The following is a 17,978-nucleotide window of genomic DNA, read 5'->3' as shown; positions in this document are numbered from 1 at the left end:
CCTTTCTTTTATGTAACGTTACATTTATAAAGCAGAATCATGAAGCCTCAGGATAAGTGAAAGTTTTCACTCAAGTTGAAATATTTTCAATTTGCTCAGGCGAGTCTTCGCCTCAGTTTGCACTGCCTTTTCCACTGACTTTGTATGCAATCATTCTGCCTCTAAAATTCAGATCATTTTCTGTCTGGACATATCATTTCATGATTTTTTTTTTACTATGTTGCAAGTGTATTATGAACATGTGTTTTAGTGGCTTGATTGCAAATACAAAATATGCACTGTTTTAGCAAGAAAATGACATCGAAGGCCATAATGCAATAGATGCAGCAGCCTCTCACAAAAACTAAATGAAAAAAAATCATTAATCTATCCCTGAATTCTGTCCTGCAATATTGTTGAAGTGAAATAGAAATATCAACAATATTTGTCAGGGAAGTCAAATGTGTCTGTCCAAGGTTTCTCTGGCAATGGGGCTAAACCAAGCTTTTTGCCTAACACCTGGCCAATCACTGCTTGAAGTGGTTGTGAATGTTGTGTTGTCACTTTTGAATAACTGTGGAAATGATTGGACACAGCCCCTTAATTCTTACATCAAAAAGGTGTGGGAAGAAGTGGGTTTCCAAAGCTATTTGACCATCCCACAAGCAGCTATGATTAAGCATATTGGGAGTTTTAAAGAAAAACATGTCAAACTTGTCAACATCAACAACATCCAGAAAATCATCCAAAAAAATCTAAAAATAAAAATAAAAAAAAGACAAGATACAGCATAATCTCCTCCAGCCACAACAACCAAACAGAGTTTTACAGAGTTTTACCTGTTTTGATTTAGGGGGGAAAAGTTATAAAAGTGTGAAGATCAGTTAAGAAGAATTAAAGCAGCACTGGCTTGGGAGAGCATGGCTGGGGGTCTCTGCAGTGGTCTCTCCAGATAATCAGCAGCCCAGGGCCCTCCATAATCACATGGAGGAGTGTTAGCTTTCACACACCACTGCTAAAGAGAGGGATTAGAAAGTCACACAGCCTGATAAATACAGGGTAGGATAGAGAGGAGAGAGAGAAAGAGAGGGGGAGTAGGTGTGTGTACTGCTAGTGACACACTGTACAGTCGGGGAATAGCAGAACACTGGTGGACAGAAACTAAGCAAAAACTTAAAATTCAGCAAATTTAAAATGTGGATGGTACAAGTTACTGAATTTGATTTCAAAAAAGTTAGACATAGTTAGACATAGTAGCATACGCTATGAGCATTCACATGCATTGCTAAAAAACACTAGGTCAAAAACTAGTATACAGCTGGACCACATATGGTCAACGTGCAAAATTGAGGATGTAGTTGAAAACTGTTGTGGAAACGCTGTAAACAACTACTACTGTCAATGGAAAGTAGCTGAAGCCCGTGCAAAAAGTCACTAAATGTCACTAGATGATTCAGTACCCCGATTAGCATATTCATGACATCATCAAAGCATATCTGTATTCAGCCTGGTGTCAGCTGGTTTCAGCCCTTTATCAGTTTGCTTCTCTCTTATTTTCTGTGCTCACATATACAGTAATTTAATACAGCCTAATTCCCAATAAAGCTGTTCTCATTTAAATGTTTTTCTGTTTCTGGCAACTCTCTTCTATGGAAAGTAGCTAAGGTGTGTCCAAAAAGTCGCTAGATTTGTTACTTAGTGCTTTTTTGAAATAAACATCTGTAAAGGGGTCTGAAAAGTCAGTAAATCTGGCAACAAAGGTGCTAAGTTCGCAACACTACCTGTGAACACCCCCTCTAATGACCCTGATGACAGAGCAACAGCTAGTGGGGAAACTCAAACACTCAGCCGGCTGTCCAGTGGTGTAACTTCAGTCAGTCAGTCAGTCAGTCAGTCAATAACAGATGTTTGCATTTATAGTGCTGGCTCAAATGTTGCAGTCCAGCCAAAAAAGACAGTAGAGGAGGAGGTATATTATCACAAGGTTTTTCCATATGAATATAATACAGAAAATTCAGGATCGTTAAGGCTCTGATTTTACCTGATACCATCCAACTATTTAGCAACATTTGCAAGTAGGACCATGGTTAAATTATCAACCCATTAAAGTAGAGGGTGTTCACAGGTCCTTTCAGTTCCTAGCATCCGAGACCAGACCGTTGGATGACTAAATCGTATTTAGTCTGATTAGGTCCTGTTGTATTTGGGCCTTTGTGACAGTATGTCCAATACCTGATTGGAGCCAAGTGCACTTACAATCAGCTCTGTTCATGTGATTTTTTATCAAAATGTGTGTGTCTTTTTGTGTTCTAATTATCTCAGATCTGTTTAAAATTTAGGAGTAATGAAAACCTCTACCCCATACCGTCAGGGTCCACAAAAGCCCCAGGTTTACTGCATGTATGGGTTGTTCACATTTGATTAATTGCTAATTTTTTTGTGACTATGCGCTGCTAAATTATAATATTACCCCAAATCATTATTGACAAGGACATTAAACCACATTCTGGATGATTACCTTGTCTTGTAGAAGGGCCCATTTTAAAAAATGTATATTATTTATTTATAATTTATTTATATTATTTAAGTTTAAATTATTTTGCCTACATAGAGTATGTTAATTAACAAACCTGTTTTTATTTTGTTTAAAGAATATGGCTGACATTATTCTATATTTTCTTATTGTCAATAAAGCCAAGGATGGACCAAACCCAGTAGTGTGTTAGTCTGTCTCTCAATCCTTTCTATATTCTACAAACTTCTCTAATTTGTCTGCGGCTCACAAGTAGACAGTAGAGTTTCACTTTTAAAAAAAGGCTCAGTGATTTCTGGTCACTATAGTTTTTTTGTCAAAAGTTACTCCAACATGAGAAAATAGTGCATTTGTTGGGGACTATTGTCAAAAAAGGGGCCCACAGCTCATTTTTGCCCCAGGGACCTCAAGTGGCAGATATGATTAGGAATGATTGATAACGCTGTGAAATCATTAACCAATATATCTTAAATTCTTATGGTCATGCATAGATAATGGTCATGCACTACGAATTAGACAAGTTATTTTCATTGTCTGTGTCTCGTTCTGGTCTCACCTATAATTTTACCAGGTTTTGACGTGGTTTCAGATTAAGCTGTCTCCGTCTTTCCTCGAACGAGGAAAGAATTTTTGATGAGTCCTAAGTTTACAGTCTGTGCCAGTTTTTTAAAATTATCATGAAAAGGAGATCAAATAAAAATTCAGCCAAATTAAAGCATTTTAAATGGAATTGGATTCACTGCCCAGAGCATGTTTCATTTTTAGGTTCATTCATGAAAATAATAATGCAGTATTTCCCATTTTGTCACGCTAAAAATCACTGTATTTTTTAGTTTTGATTCAGTTGGTCCTGAACACAACACTATTCTGCACACTGATCACTGCTCAGACATTCAAAATCTATAGTGATTAGTTTGAAACTACACAACTTTGTTTTAGTAACCTTCAGCAGCTGGTGTCAGTATAGGGAACACAACTGTGAAGTATGACCAACATTAGAACATTTATTTGTTAATTACACGTGCAGATTTCCAATATTAATATTTATCAATTATCTTGTCCCGATTTATCAATTTCTCTACATTTCTTAGGCCTTTTTGCAATCTCAACATCAACCCGACTAAAAACCAAGCTGCTGTAGATACATTTAAATGCTAGACCGTCTAACTTATTCCCTGAACTTCTGCAAATGAAGTCAAGTTTATGTATAAAGTCATGAACAGAAATGCAGTACAAAAACAGAGCAATTCTACAAAAGACAAAGCATACACACAAAATTGTTCTCTAATGGTTATTAAAGACCTACTGAATCTGTTACATCACATAAGATATAAAATCAACTCAAATACATTGACAGGAGTAAAAGTAATTTGCTGCAGGTGTGTGCATGTGTGTGATTTTATTTATGCATTCAGGATCAGAAAATATTTTATGTTTTATTCACACACCATTGTTGGAGTGTCTCATTTTCAGCTTCTTGATTTCACTACTGTGACCTTTATTTCGATTCTTTCTTTTTTTATCTCTCTTTCCCAGTGAACCTCAGTATAATTATCAAATAATAACTTCCTAAATATGTTGAGGTTGTAATTACCAAAAAACACGCCAACATGTACTGTAGAAGACAGACGTGAAGCCGAATAACAATGAATGTGTGTATGTTCAAAACTGAGAATTTCACCACCTCCCACCCTTTAAACACTAGGCATCATTTCCATAATTGTTGTAATGAATACTTCAGCTCTGGAATATAACCCATTATTTTTGTATTTTCATAGGCTATGTTAAATCTGCTTGCAGTGCATGTGACAGTACTGTGCAAAATGAATGTGATTTTTTTTAGGATTTTAGGATCAAGTAAGGTGCAAAATAAAAATACATTTATGAAAAGTGATATTTTGATATCATACCTTGAAAATTGCATTTTAATGCACTTTATCTTTATTTGATTGACAAAAAAATTCAAGCAAGCAATTTAGTTGTATTGCGTTTACATTAATGCGTTTATCTCTTATTTAAAGATCACCCAGCTGGATTAATTCTATAGGATTTATTTTTTGTTTTGGTGTCTATTTTACCCTCTGCATTGTCAAACCTCCACAGTCAAACGCCTTAAATACAACAACAGAGCTTTGTTTCTAATTGATGAACATGAAAACATATTCTCTCATCTCACACACATACTGATAACTTCACAGTGCAGATATTTGGTATACAACAGTGACATCTTCAGTTGGAGTGATGGAAGGCTGCAGACAGTGCAGAGGACAGAGATGTTGAAGAGAAGGAACAATGGAAAAGCATCCTAAGCAGGCTTCGTGTCTGTCAGTGGAGGAAATACTGGTAATTAGTGCCATTTATGGAAAGAGAAAAGGGCTCTGTGAATATGCTCAAAGTGCATTCATTACGATTTAGTCAGAGTTATTCCACATCTACTGAATGAAAGATTGAATCGTCAGTTTGTTGTACTGTAAGAGATGTTCAAGTTTCCTGACCTAGGAAAGCAGCTGAGTGACTTATTGCTGTTATGTACAGTCCATGAGAATGAGTGAGGGCTTCAACCGAAAGCATTTAACAACATCAACCAGGGGATTTTATGGTGTAGGTAAATGTATTGCAACTTCCTTACAGAGCTGGGCATTTATTAAACAAAAATACTTTTTTGGTACTGATGGAAATGTGTCCTTACTAAAAACTGGCATCAAATGCCTGGTCAGCGTTGTATTTTCTTCAAAAATATATTTACTGATTGAAGTCCTAACTTCTCCCGTGTCACACTGTATTTTATTTACGCAAAATTTGTTGTGTATTTAGACATTCCTTTTGAAATTACTTTTTGCCATTATTTCTTTATGCATTTTCTGTGTGAATACATTCATAGTTTACTTGAATCTATTACAGGAACACATGACGAGAAAAACTGCGTAAATCATACTGTAAAATTTCAGATATTTTTTTTACCCCTTCCCCAAACCATCCCTCTCACTCCACCACCAACACCCACTGTATGATTTCTGTGTGTTTTGATTTCACTGTTTTAGGACCTGATGAAAGACGTAGTGTGACATTCATGGCAAATTATGTCACTCTGGTGATAGGGAAAAAGAGAATATTACAGCAAAAATCAGATGCGGTTTGGATCTTTTCAGAGAGTATTTTCTGTTCATTTCTGAATAATGTATTTGTATTTGGTTGCTTACTGTACAGGTTTTTCCACACAGAAATCTAAATACATACACTGCATGCATGCTCAAGTACACAAGTACAGCCACAGCAATCTGTACATGTGCATGCAAAAACACATTTGCAGATTAACAGTGTTTGTGGGGGATTTGCAGGGTAACCTTTTTGTATATGTATATATGTGCACACACATACGTATACGGTACATGCATTCTGTTATATATTAGTTCAGACAATATCTACCTTTTTAGAAATTTGGCTACTTTTATTCAGTGAAAAAAAGGGTTTTTACAGAAAAACATGTTACTCAAAGTAAGGCATCAAAAAGCATTTGTTTGACATTGGTCCTGAGGCTGAAACTCAAAAAAAAAATTACAAATTACTACTTCCACAAAAAGGTCAGAGGTCAGGGATTCGCTGTGATGATCGAAGACTCCGCGACAGTGACTAGAAGATTTCATTCTTGTATTGAGAAACACAGCAGCCCAAATATGGTTTCTTAAATTGGCCTTAAATTTGATCAAATTTGGGTGCAGTCCATTATGTTGCTCAGCTGCCCTGTCAGGGAAATGAACCCTCACTGGTAGCACTTTATTTTAACCATCCCGAAAGGTCTCTATATGCACAAAAAATAGTCGACTGATCAACCAGGGTTTTAATTGTTTTATTTTTTTTATTTATTTAATTAAAATAAGTGAAACCCTGACTGAAAACGTAAACTCACCTTAAGCCCAAACCTGCAAGGCAATTTCTATTATTATTAGACAAGAACAGAAAACTGTAAAACAGAACCATTCTTTTCTCCCCAGAATTTAATCTAAAAATGTATGTATTTTTAAGAGGACATGTACAGATTGTTATCAGTGTTTCTTCCTTGACATAAAGACAGGAAAACTGCCCTGCAAAACCTGAGAAAATACTTTCTCCTAATTTTTTTGCTTTGAACATTTTTTTTTAATTTAATATGCAAATTTAAATTTTATTTGAAGACTTTGCAACTCTGTAAAAAAGTCAAAATCAGGAAGAACACAGAATGAATCATAGTTTTCATTTGAAATGTATCAAATGTAGGAAACGGAGGAAATTCATATCTTAACCCACCTCCAAATTTAAAGCACTTGCATTGTTGATCAGCCTCAACAATATGTCTAAAAAAAAGACACAATACACCACTCGCATGATACTTGAAACTGGCATCTGAGATGTCATTTACATATATTAGCATATAAAGTAATTGGCACAGATGCCAAGGAAGCAGCCGCAAACAGATTAATTGTCATCGAGCAGTCGTGGTGACATAGTTAAAAATGAGCTCCTTTTAAGGCACCAATTATCAGAGAATTTCCAAAGTAACCTTTTTTCATCAGCAATTCCATTCCCCACTGCTGTCGTCTCACACACGCAAACAGATACACACACACAGTAGACAGACAAGTAATATGCATAGTATCAGCATCCTAAATGTATAAATATTGTAAATAGCTGTCTGTCGTCTTTCATGTTGTGCCTTTGAAATCAGGCTGCGCTGCATCCCGCTCTGAAAACGAGCACATGTGCCTTTGTTTAGCTCGAGACGAGAACAAACGGCAAATTCTCACACACACTCATTGCGAGAATGCGTAATGAATTTTCACAGATAGAAATAAGAATGCCTCTGCTGGGGCTTCCATATGCTGTTTTCTTCTTTTTTTCTTTTCTTATGAACACATTTTAATGGTCTCTGAGCCCTGGTTTAGGCACAGGTATTGTTATGCTCTTTGCGTGTGTGTGTGTGTGTGTGTGTGTGTGTGTGTGTGTGTGTGTATGTGTGTGTGTGTGTGTGTGTGTGTACTTGTTTTTGCATCCCGATGGGGACTTTAACCTGGATGCACACTAATCCATGGGGACTCGTGTCAAGGTGGGGACAAAAATTGAGGTCCCCAGAGGTAGAGACTGCTTTTTGAGGGTTAAGACTTGGTTTTAGGGTTCAGGTTAGAACTATGTTTAGGTTAGGGTTAGGGTAAGGGTTGGGGTTAGGCATTTAGTTGTGATGGTTAAGGTTAGGGTAAAGCATTTTGTCAATGAGTGATAGTGGAACAAGACTGTGTGTGTGTGTGTGTGTGTGTGTGTGTGTGTGTGTGTGTGTGTGTGTGTGTGTGTGTGTGTGTGCGCATGTGTGTGTGTGTGTGTGTAAATGTTAAAATTGATCTGCCTCTGAACCTGTGCATGTTCTTCTTTGACATAAAAACATCTTCTTCCTTCTCTCTCACTTTATCTCTGCTCTGATTTCAAAATAAATTCAACATTTACCATATTGAAACACACCTCCTAATGTATCAGATTTAGTCTGACCCTGTTTACCTTTCAGTGTGTGTTACAGGGTACCGATCAGTCCTGAGCCAGGCTAGCAGATTGGTGTTCTAGCTCTCTCCTTCCTACTTATAATAATTGGATAGTGGCTCCATTTGTAAGGTTGTATTTGGGAATGCGGAGCTAACAAATGAGCTAGCTTAAGCCGCCTGCACTTCAGAGAGCTTTAAATGCTCGTTCCCAGCAGCCACTGTGCAGCCATCTTAACTAATGTTGAGATGGCAGAGGGAGAGAGGGAGAGAGAGAGAGAGAGAGCGAGCGAGTGAGAGAGAGAGAGAGAGATAGGCCACAGTGATCCCACATGGAAACATCAAGCGTGAAGGAGGAGGGAGACTTCTCAATTCAGAACATCCCAAATGTGTTGTTGTTGTTGAAATTCAGGTTCATTATCGACCACAGCTGCAGAAAATAAGGCCTTGCATACCTGACATGCCAGTGTATTTTGTTAATTTTTGTTTTTTTAAGAAGGTGATAAGTACCAAAATTATTTTAACTAGAACATGTTATGATTTAATTTGCCACTTTAAAGGCATAATCTATGATTGAAATGCTAAAAAAAGTATGAAAGTCTCAGTACTTACTGTTTTTTCACAGCTATGAACTTATTGTGTATCTTATTCCTCTGTGCCATTGTTGTCCAAAAACTATTAAAAACTCATCACTGAGCCACACTGGGTGACGTGTTCCTTCATTATCATGAACACACACTGTCTTGACTCAATCCCACATACACCGTCCTGCTGCCCCAAATATTCACTAGAGCACAAAATGTAGATTATTCTACCACTGAAAACAGTCCCCAACAAGTATAGTACAACTATTTCCTTCTGTTTGAGTAAAGTTTGATAAAAAAAAAACTACAGTGAGCAGCTATTTTAGGAACTTACTGAGCCTTTTTTGAAAAAAAGGAATTATATATTTGTGAGGTTGTTTTATAGATTTATGCATTTAAAGCAATAGTTCCCATCTTCTTTTGCTGATGACCCCTAAACACAAAGGAAAAGATCATTTAGACTCTTCATCAAAAACTGCATGTCTTAAGTTTGTGAGCCATTTAGCTGCATTTAGTTTTCTTTTATTTCTTACCCAAGTAATCATCTCGTTACTCCTTGTAGGGTCCCAACCACAAGCTGGTAACTGCCGCTTTAAAAATAATTGTTTATGTCAGTAGTGTAGGATTGGTTGAACAACACGAAAAAACTGTATCTTTTCTATCTATTCAATCACTGACACTGACCATTTATCTATGTGAATAGACTTCAAATTTATAGGGTCAAAAAAATAATGGATTAGATCATTAATGCCAGTTTGAGAAAACAATGAATTTCCCTTTTTTAATTTCCTGGGCATCAAAGTGGTCGCACTTTTAGACAACATTTTTAGCACTTTCAGTATTGGCCTTCAAAGATGTTTATCAACCCTGGTTGGAATATAATAATAGAAATAACACACACACACCAACCAGTCAAATGGAGGCCTTGACACACACATTAGAATTTGGACGTGGCATAAAATGGAGGAGAATGTGAAGAAAGAAGTAATTGTGTGGTTACAAAAAGGACTCCCCCCAGCACCTAGTTAGGAGGACACAGGAGTTTGTTTGGATTTTCAGCACTGATGGGAGGTGTGGAAGTGTGTGTGTATGTGTGTGGGATTCTGAGGTTGTATTCTGTACTGCTGTTGCAGAGGCAGATGCTTAACTTGATCAAACTTACAGTATGTTTTTGTGGACGCACGCTCCACTGCCTTTGCATTTCTACATCTATGCGTACATATGTACATATGTGTGTATTCTCTGTATGTGTGTGTGTGTGTGTGTGTGTGTGTGTGTGTGTGTGTGTGTTTCCATGTGTGTTTATATTTCTTAATGACTTTCTAATTCAGGGCCAGCAGGAACCTGCCTTTATCTCTACTAGTTTAGTAGCCTGGCAAACAAAGAGAGTCTGTGGCCGTGGCACTGAGCCAGAGGAAGACTCAGCCGTAAAAGCACTTGTCCATCTGCGTCTCCTCCTCCTCCGCCTCCTCTTCTCCTTCTCCCCCACTCCTATTCCTCTTGTCTGGGTGTGAAACACTCCCCTCCTCTCTGTCAGTAACAGTGAAAAAAGTCTTGATTCCTGGATCAGGACCCCACTTACTCAATCTAGAGGTATTGATTGTTCCACAATCAATTGAGTGTGTGTCTTTTTGAAATCAGTGAATCAGTTTTGCTTTGCTGAAAGTCTGGCACCTCTATTCCAAGTATTACAGAAGATTTTACGGCACGACATTCCCATGCGATGTGTGATGATTTTAACACATTAAAATGAACAAAAAGGAATCAAATAGTACAATATTATTAATAGGAAGTCAAAAACTAGAGAAAATCTAACATCCTGCACATGACACAGAATTAAAGACAACTACAAAGTGGTAAAAGAGGTACCACTGGAGCAAAAAAGTGTGAAATGCATTTAGGTCAAAACACTGACACTAAAAGGCCAAATGATTTCTGATGAATTCAGTAATAAGACTCAGAAGACTCAGTCAAAATGTCATATTACTAAGACTTTATTTATAAACATAGAATGTACATGAAAAAGAAGAATAAGAAAATAATCAATAGAGATATTGAGTCCTCATTAGCTCTGACACCAAAAATATTTAGAGTCCTCTGATGCCCTGTAGATATGGCTACACTTAAGCTTGTTTTTAAAAGCACACTTTTTACATGAGTGGGAGGCTTCATTCTTGACCTTTGAAAATATTTTATTAAAGAAAACATAAAAGGATGATCAACAAAGAGGCAATATATTGCTGCTTTTTGGCTCTAGTAATTACTGAAAATCATTAACCCTCTTACATCTGATGCACTTGGCTCCAGTTTCCACTGAGGTGCTGCAGAAACTCAGGAAAACCAAACAGCAGCTGACAATTTTCCCTTTTGGACTCTATTAGGAAAACAGAGGCTGAAATCACTAAAATTCATCAACAATATTGCAAGAGAACATACAGTATATGCTGAGGTGGTATAAGAATCGTAACACAAAGTTACCCAACAGTGTCATTTTCTCTCTGTTTCTCTTCTCTTGTGCTTATCAAATTTCAAACCGTAAGGAGTGCTGTATGTACATGTGTGGCTCTCACCTTTCATGGTGACACAGGTGTATTCTTGTGAGGCCTGAACATGCCAAAACATGACAGGAACAGAATTATAAAGGAGTCCAATTTATGTGACTGAATTAATGAATCCTTCCTGACTCATCACTTTGATAAAGTTAACATTTAACACATGTTATGCAGTAGATTACATAGTAAAAAATATGAATAAAAATGAAAACGTATTGTATCTGGCTTGACCTTTACTCTACGTAGAGAGGAAGTCTCTAATTTACATTGACTTATGCATATCTGTATTCTAAACATACATACACGTTAGTTAAGGGACAATTTTACTTGGTTTTCATTATTCCATTTGTCTGGCTATGTTACGATGGATCCCTTTTTGTCCAAGCACATGCACCGTCTGCTTGCTGGGCTTTCACCCATTGCAACATTGTGGCTGATGTTTTTTTAATACTTTTGGATAACATTACAGCTCTATGGCACAGAGGAATAAGATATATCAGGTTTTGATACCTCACATCACTTGTTAGTGGAATAATTTTCAGTGTTGTATATGTCTTTTAATTAGATTTATTGACAGTAAGAAACAAGGACATTGCCCATAAAGTATATAATGAAACATAGATGAGCATTTTACAGACCAACATAGCCTGACATGACTTTTCATGCTTTACTCAGGTCAGATATGTTTCCTTTACCTAAAGCACCCCAAGGGTCCTTCCACAGAGGGGAGGCAGCTTCTGCCTTTGTGTTCACATTGTCAGCCTCATTACAAGGCATATGCTCCTCACCATCACCACCACTGCTGTAGGTTGACTGTGTTTTGTAATTGTATGAATTTTGTTGTGGAGGCAAAATCTGTTCACACACATCACAAGAGCTCACCTCCCTTTTGTGGACAAACAACAGGTCCTCCAAGGTTAACCATTCAGTGTTAGTTATGGTCAGGGTGAGGGTTAGGTTATGATTAGGCATGCAAGGTTTGTCTTAAGGTTGCAGTGAGACATTTGTAAAATGGTAAGTGAACTGTGTCATCAGAACGGATTAATTGGTTCGGTTGAAAAGGTGACTTAAAGAAATACAATGTGTGAAACAATCCTTTCATCCTTTTAGAACATGAAATATTCATTAAATATAGTTCTAAATTCTTAATATTGTTATGGCCTTTGTGTATGCTGATATTCCATTTTCAAGGCAGCAAATTTTTCATGAAAATGTATTTCAATTAGATCTCAAGTTGGACATTTATTCTTAATTGATAAAGTCAGAATGCATTTTCCTCTCTTAAAGCTGTAAAGCTGTATCAGCAGAACCTTTGATTGTACTGAATTATAAATTTAAAGCACATTAACTTATTTTTTTATCTACTTCCAGGCACCGCCGCAAGCTGTGAACACAACATTGACATATTATCACAATATAAAGGTGTTATGGCAAACAGGTTAGCAAGCAGTTGAGCATTTGGAGTCGTGTTTGTGTCCACCCGATGAACGGAAATCCAATATTCATCTCTTTTAGCTATTTTGAACTCCTGAGAAAATGCTCCAGTATGTTCTCTATGAAACAATGCTGATGGGAGTGGAGAAAGAGGACCAAAACAGTAAGGTTGCAGGACCTGGCACCCAGATGCTAAAAACTATTCTCTGTGGGTTTGTCACTACAGAATGATTGACAGTTTTCACATTACACATGGTCATTTTAAGTATAGTCACTGTATAAAAAATCTCAATAAGTGCAGATTTAACTTCCTAACAGTGATGTTTCTTTTTTCAAAAGTTACATAGTTTCCCTTTAAAGTATAGTGCTTTTACACTTTTTGTGTGTGTGTGTCATTGTGTTGGGATGTGTGTGTGTGTGTGTGTGTGTGTGTGTGTGTGTGTGTGTGTGTGTGTGTGTGTGTGTGTGTGTGTGTGTGTGTGTGTGTGTGTGTGTGTTGGGATGAAAGTGTGATCTTGAGCCTCCTTTGACCTTTTGACTCCTCTCCAGAAGGCAGTGGCTGTGAACTCTGACCCAACAACACTACTAACACACACACACACACACAGACACACACACACACACACACACACACACACACACACACACACACACACACACACACACACACAAACAAGCCTCTTCCACCAGCAGAAGGTTGCTTTGCTGTTCTCCACATGCCCACCTCCCAGCCCCCCACATTCTTCTCCTCCTCCACCACCTCATCTACCCCCGGTGTTGGCAAAGGCATCTGGGTGTGTGTGTGTGTCAGGCGGGCTGCTGCGTGGTGAGCATGCCCTCTGTCATTCATGCAGAGCAGCCCTGTCCAACTGTCACTTCCTGACAGGCCAATAATCAATCTCTTTATTAACTGCTCTGCTGCGGACCACCGCCACTGAGGGGAGGAGTGAGGGAGGAGGATGAGGTGAAGAGAAAGGAGGGAGAAAAGGGAAAAGAGAAGAGCAGGATTCAAGCTGCAGCTTGGAAGGTTTTTGTTAAAGAAATGGATCAAGTTTTAAGACAGCTTTTTTATTTTGAAAGGCTTGTAGGACACTTAATGACACGAAAAATCTTTGAAAGAACATTTATTTTAGGGATGGTAGGAAGGTTTGAGACGTAGTTAATATAAATGATGGAAAATGATTATGGGAGTGGTTCCCAACATGACTCAAATATTATCACCAGTTGTTATGGCAAATATGTTTTCTAACAGTTAGTTATTTACATTCACACAACATTCATTTTTTGGAGTTTTGTGTGTGTGTCCCATGATGTGATGTAAGTATTGACTCTGTTTGTTTTCTGTTTAGCTCTTTGGTCTTTTTAGCTGCTATAAGTTCCACTTTCTTCTTCCAGCTAGTCGCTAACTTTGGCTGTTTGCCACCTGATACTTGACGGGTAGTGCACAGCTAGCCTGGCCACCAGACTGAATTGTCATTTCATTTCACTTCATACATTCAGTCTGATTTTGTGTTCATGTTAGTCTATTTCTGCTAGGTGGAAAGTGATGCACTTGTTCCACTAAGATCATTTTCAGTCCTAGTAACTGAGTCATGATTTCTTAAAGACTTAGTCTTACAACAACGTATACAGCTACAATGACTTCATCCGCCAATTGGCACCATCGTTGTTGCCTTTTTTCTAGCTGTGCCAGAGGAATTTAATGCCCCATTCTTAATCCTGCCTTCAAAGCATCTACCTAGGGGGTAGTGATTCAAATGTCTGCAAATGAGCTAAGTTGTGGGCTGTAAAACCAAAACAATGAGCTAAAAAGACAAAAAAATTCTACTGAGCTGCAGAGTTGGTTGATAATTCCCTGTGGATTTGTCACTACAGGTGACCCCTTACACACTACACAGTCATTTTATCCATTATCGATGGAGCTTTAAAGAGAAAAATATTTCAGCATGTTTGTTTGACTGACAGGTGTTTCAATGATGTTAACACCTATTTATCACACCTCAGGCTCACTCTGGCTTCCTTCCATTTGCTAAACCAACATATGGATCTTTTCAAAAGTGCTGGTCTCGACATCATAATCTATTTCCACGTGTTTAAAAAGACAAAGCAGAGAGTTGTGACAGAGGAGTAAGAAAGGGTGTCTCAAGCTGCTCTCCAGACCTGCTGCTGCGGATTTTTGGGATTCTGGGCTATCCTGACAGCATCTAACCCGTCGTTACAGCGATAATTTATCAGGCGGGAAAGTGCATCAGTGACACTGCCTGCCTTCTTAACTCTCTCATTTATGAGAGGAGTTAAGAAACAAATGAATCCATGGACCCAACATGCCTTCTGTCAACAGTCCAGACTGGTGGTGGTGTAATGGGGTGAGGAATGTTTTCTTAACACACTTCGGGCCTCTTAATACCAATAAATCATGGTTTGAATGCCACAGCCTGTCCGAGTATTGTTGCTGACCATTTTTATGGCTACAATTTACCATCCTCTAATGGTTACTTCCAACATGATAATGCATCATGTCACAAAGTGACGTTCATGAACATTACAATGAGTTCATTGGACTTCAGTGGCCTCCCCAGTCACCAGATCAGAATCAAGTAGAACACCTTTGGGATGTGGTAGAACAGGAGACTGGCAGCATGAATGTGCAGCTGACAAATCTGCAGAAATGATGTGATGCAATCATGTCAACATGGAGCAAAATCTCAAAGGCATGTTTCCAACATCTTGTGTAACTCATACCACCAAGAATTGAGGCTGTTGTGTGAGCAAAGGGAGGCCCTACCAAGTATCATATTCCTAATAAAGTGCTTGGTGAATGTATATTTTACTCAAATTCTTTAAGGCAACTGGACTGCAGAAGAAGAAGCCATTCGGACTAGCAGCGAAACATCTTCAAGAACTTCAAGCAAGTCCAGTTGCCTTTGCATAGCACTTACAGAATACATGACCTGGTTGACTGAGAATCTTCGCAGACATATTTTACCCAGAAGATGACCCTTTCTATTTGATCTTTACTTCACGAGTAACTTCAAGTTGCCAGGCACATTCAAGGTCCAAGGGAGATGATTCCCTTTGGTTTCAATAACCCAATGACCTTTGCTCAGGAAAAGACATAAGTTTTGCTAAAGCTAAATGCAGAATAGCAGAATGACATGTCGGTATGTTGTCTGTTGGTCTCTGTGATGAAACTCCACAAATCTATGTTGACTGTCTATTTTATGTCTATCATTAATGCAAAATGGATCTTAATTTGCCATAGTTTTTGCCATTGTAACATTTGTAAAAAATAAAGTTGTTGTCACCTACATAATTACTGATATCTGGGAACACAATGATACTGCTAAAAGGAAGTCAGACAAATCAAGAAACAAGCAGTGAGATGATCAGACAGTTTTTAAATATGGATGTGCCAATCCCATGCTCTGGATGCAGCGATCCGGCCATTACCCAGGGTCAGAATTCAGCAGACTGGCTTCAAATCCTACATAGTTTTAAACAAACCTGCCGGTATTCAGACTTATTTGGTGGAGAAAATGAAGGCAAACAGTAAAAATAACCCAAACTGTCAATACACCAATAGCAGGTTAAAGACCTACCTCTGGCTTCAACTTTGACCTCCTGTACTTACTTAGTTGTGTGCACACAGTTTTGCTGTATAAAAAGGGATTATCAGCAGCATTTCAGGTGCACTCACTTCAGGTTCGGGTTTCCACATGACATAAAAACAGGGAAAATGAAATGTCATTCCTCATGGACCTCAATTCAACATAGAAAAGACAATAATAGCTAAACAATACACAGGAGCAAAAACGAAATAATTGTAGACTAAAACTAAAAACTGTAAAAATGTAAACAACATCAAGTGCGTGTGTATTTTTACAGTAAAAAACTAAAACTCTACCAACATGTACATATGTTGTATTGTGACAGTAGCAAAAAAAAAACCTGGATATGATAAAAGTATTTAAATCAAAATCCAAAACAATTATTAACATTAAAAGGTACTAAAAGTTGTGTAACTATCAACCAAACTGAGTCATGCCAAACTCCACAGGCAGCAGGAATCGGGAGTAATATCCACAGGCTAACACTGTAACATGAACAAATCTGGCAGGCCCTGAAGCTCCCAGTTGGTCTCTTCAGGATTCCGTGGTATACCGGCTGTAGTTGCGCATATATGGGAAGTGTTGAGAGCAGCGAGTCTGTACAAGAGCTGGTATTAGCAGCTAGTCAAGTATACAGTTTTTATGGCTTTGTAGTACTGAACTGTGCAGCAAGTAGACACAGCTACGATAAGCTTGATTGAATCACTCACCACCTGCACTGGTTAAACCTAATTTTTTTCATACAGTACTCAAGTGATTTTTTAACACTATTTAATGTTGCATATCTTTCCATCTATAAGGCAAGCGGTTCGTTTGTAACATATAAAAGCAGATTAGGTGGAAAAAGTTGAAACATTTTTTCATGTTGGACTTTGGTGTGAAAGCATATGGCTAAATCCTGGATATAGTAAATACCAGTGTAAACTCAATTTGTATCAAACTCACAAAAATATCAAAAGACAAGGTTAGTTTTTTTCATTTTTGGTCAGCTCTAGTATGGCTGGCACTTCACAATCGTTAACTCCACCCAGCGAAGATCACTGTTGGGACACAACCACAGCATTCATGCACCTTTCCTTGTTTATGTAAACACACAGTCCACTGCCATGAGTCTTACCAGACAGCAATGATTCCCTTTCAGCTCAGAAGCAAGTTAGCCTGTCCACATCAATGGCTGTGTCCAGAATTTTGTTTGCGTAGCCACGTTTCGTTGAAAATAAAGACACACCAGCTCTTCATTTCACGCTGGGTAGTCTGTCATACTCGTCTCCAGAAGATCCTGACAACTATAGCTGATTTTCGCCATGTAAAAAGGTACTCTTTTTTTTTACAGTTGAAGACAGGTATAATGACAAAAGCACTGATATATTTGGTCCGCGAGAGGTCGCTGTGTCTGCACATGCTGGCAGATATGGGGTATCAGGAATGAAAAGTGAGTCTCTGGGACAGATTCTTTTTGGCTTTTCTCTTCCAGTTTGACTTCTGTGGTTTGTTCAATGATGATGACTCACAGGAGAACAAATTGCGGAAGAGGATAGAGGTCGGCAAAGTTTGGTGGCTGACTGTTACCATCTCAAAAGGAAAAACTATAGTGGAGTCTATAGTGTAGTCAAATATAACAGATACAGTTAAAAACATGCTACCGTTACAACAGTTACACTTAAGGGAAAGCTTTGCCTGGTCGTGTGAATTCCTTCGCAAAAACAAATTACACAAATACCTTGGTAATTCATCTTCCAAGCAGGGAGGGGGAATTACCAAGATACTTTCAACACTCCTCAATAAAA

General features: G+C 38.1%; 1 protein-coding gene across 1 annotated transcript in view; it reads left to right on the top strand.

Moving 5' to 3' along the window:
• Positions 1-17,978, top strand: part of si:dkey-288a3.2 (protein phosphatase 1 regulatory subunit 37) — a 94,965-nt gene that overhangs the window by 76,695 nt on the left and 292 nt on the right. The window contains 1 exon segment of the mRNA XM_040137329.1: positions 17,666-17,740. Within this exon segment, the coding sequence (XP_039993263.1) occupies positions 17,666-17,740 (75 nt within the window).

The sequence above is a fragment of the Xiphias gladius genome, chromosome 10 (genome assembly GCF_016859285.1).
Source record: "Xiphias gladius isolate SHS-SW01 ecotype Sanya breed wild chromosome 10, ASM1685928v1, whole genome shotgun sequence".
Classification (NCBI taxonomy): Eukaryota; Metazoa; Chordata; class Actinopteri; order Istiophoriformes; family Xiphiidae; genus Xiphias; species Xiphias gladius.
This window is presented reverse-complemented; position numbering and strand designations above follow the sequence as displayed.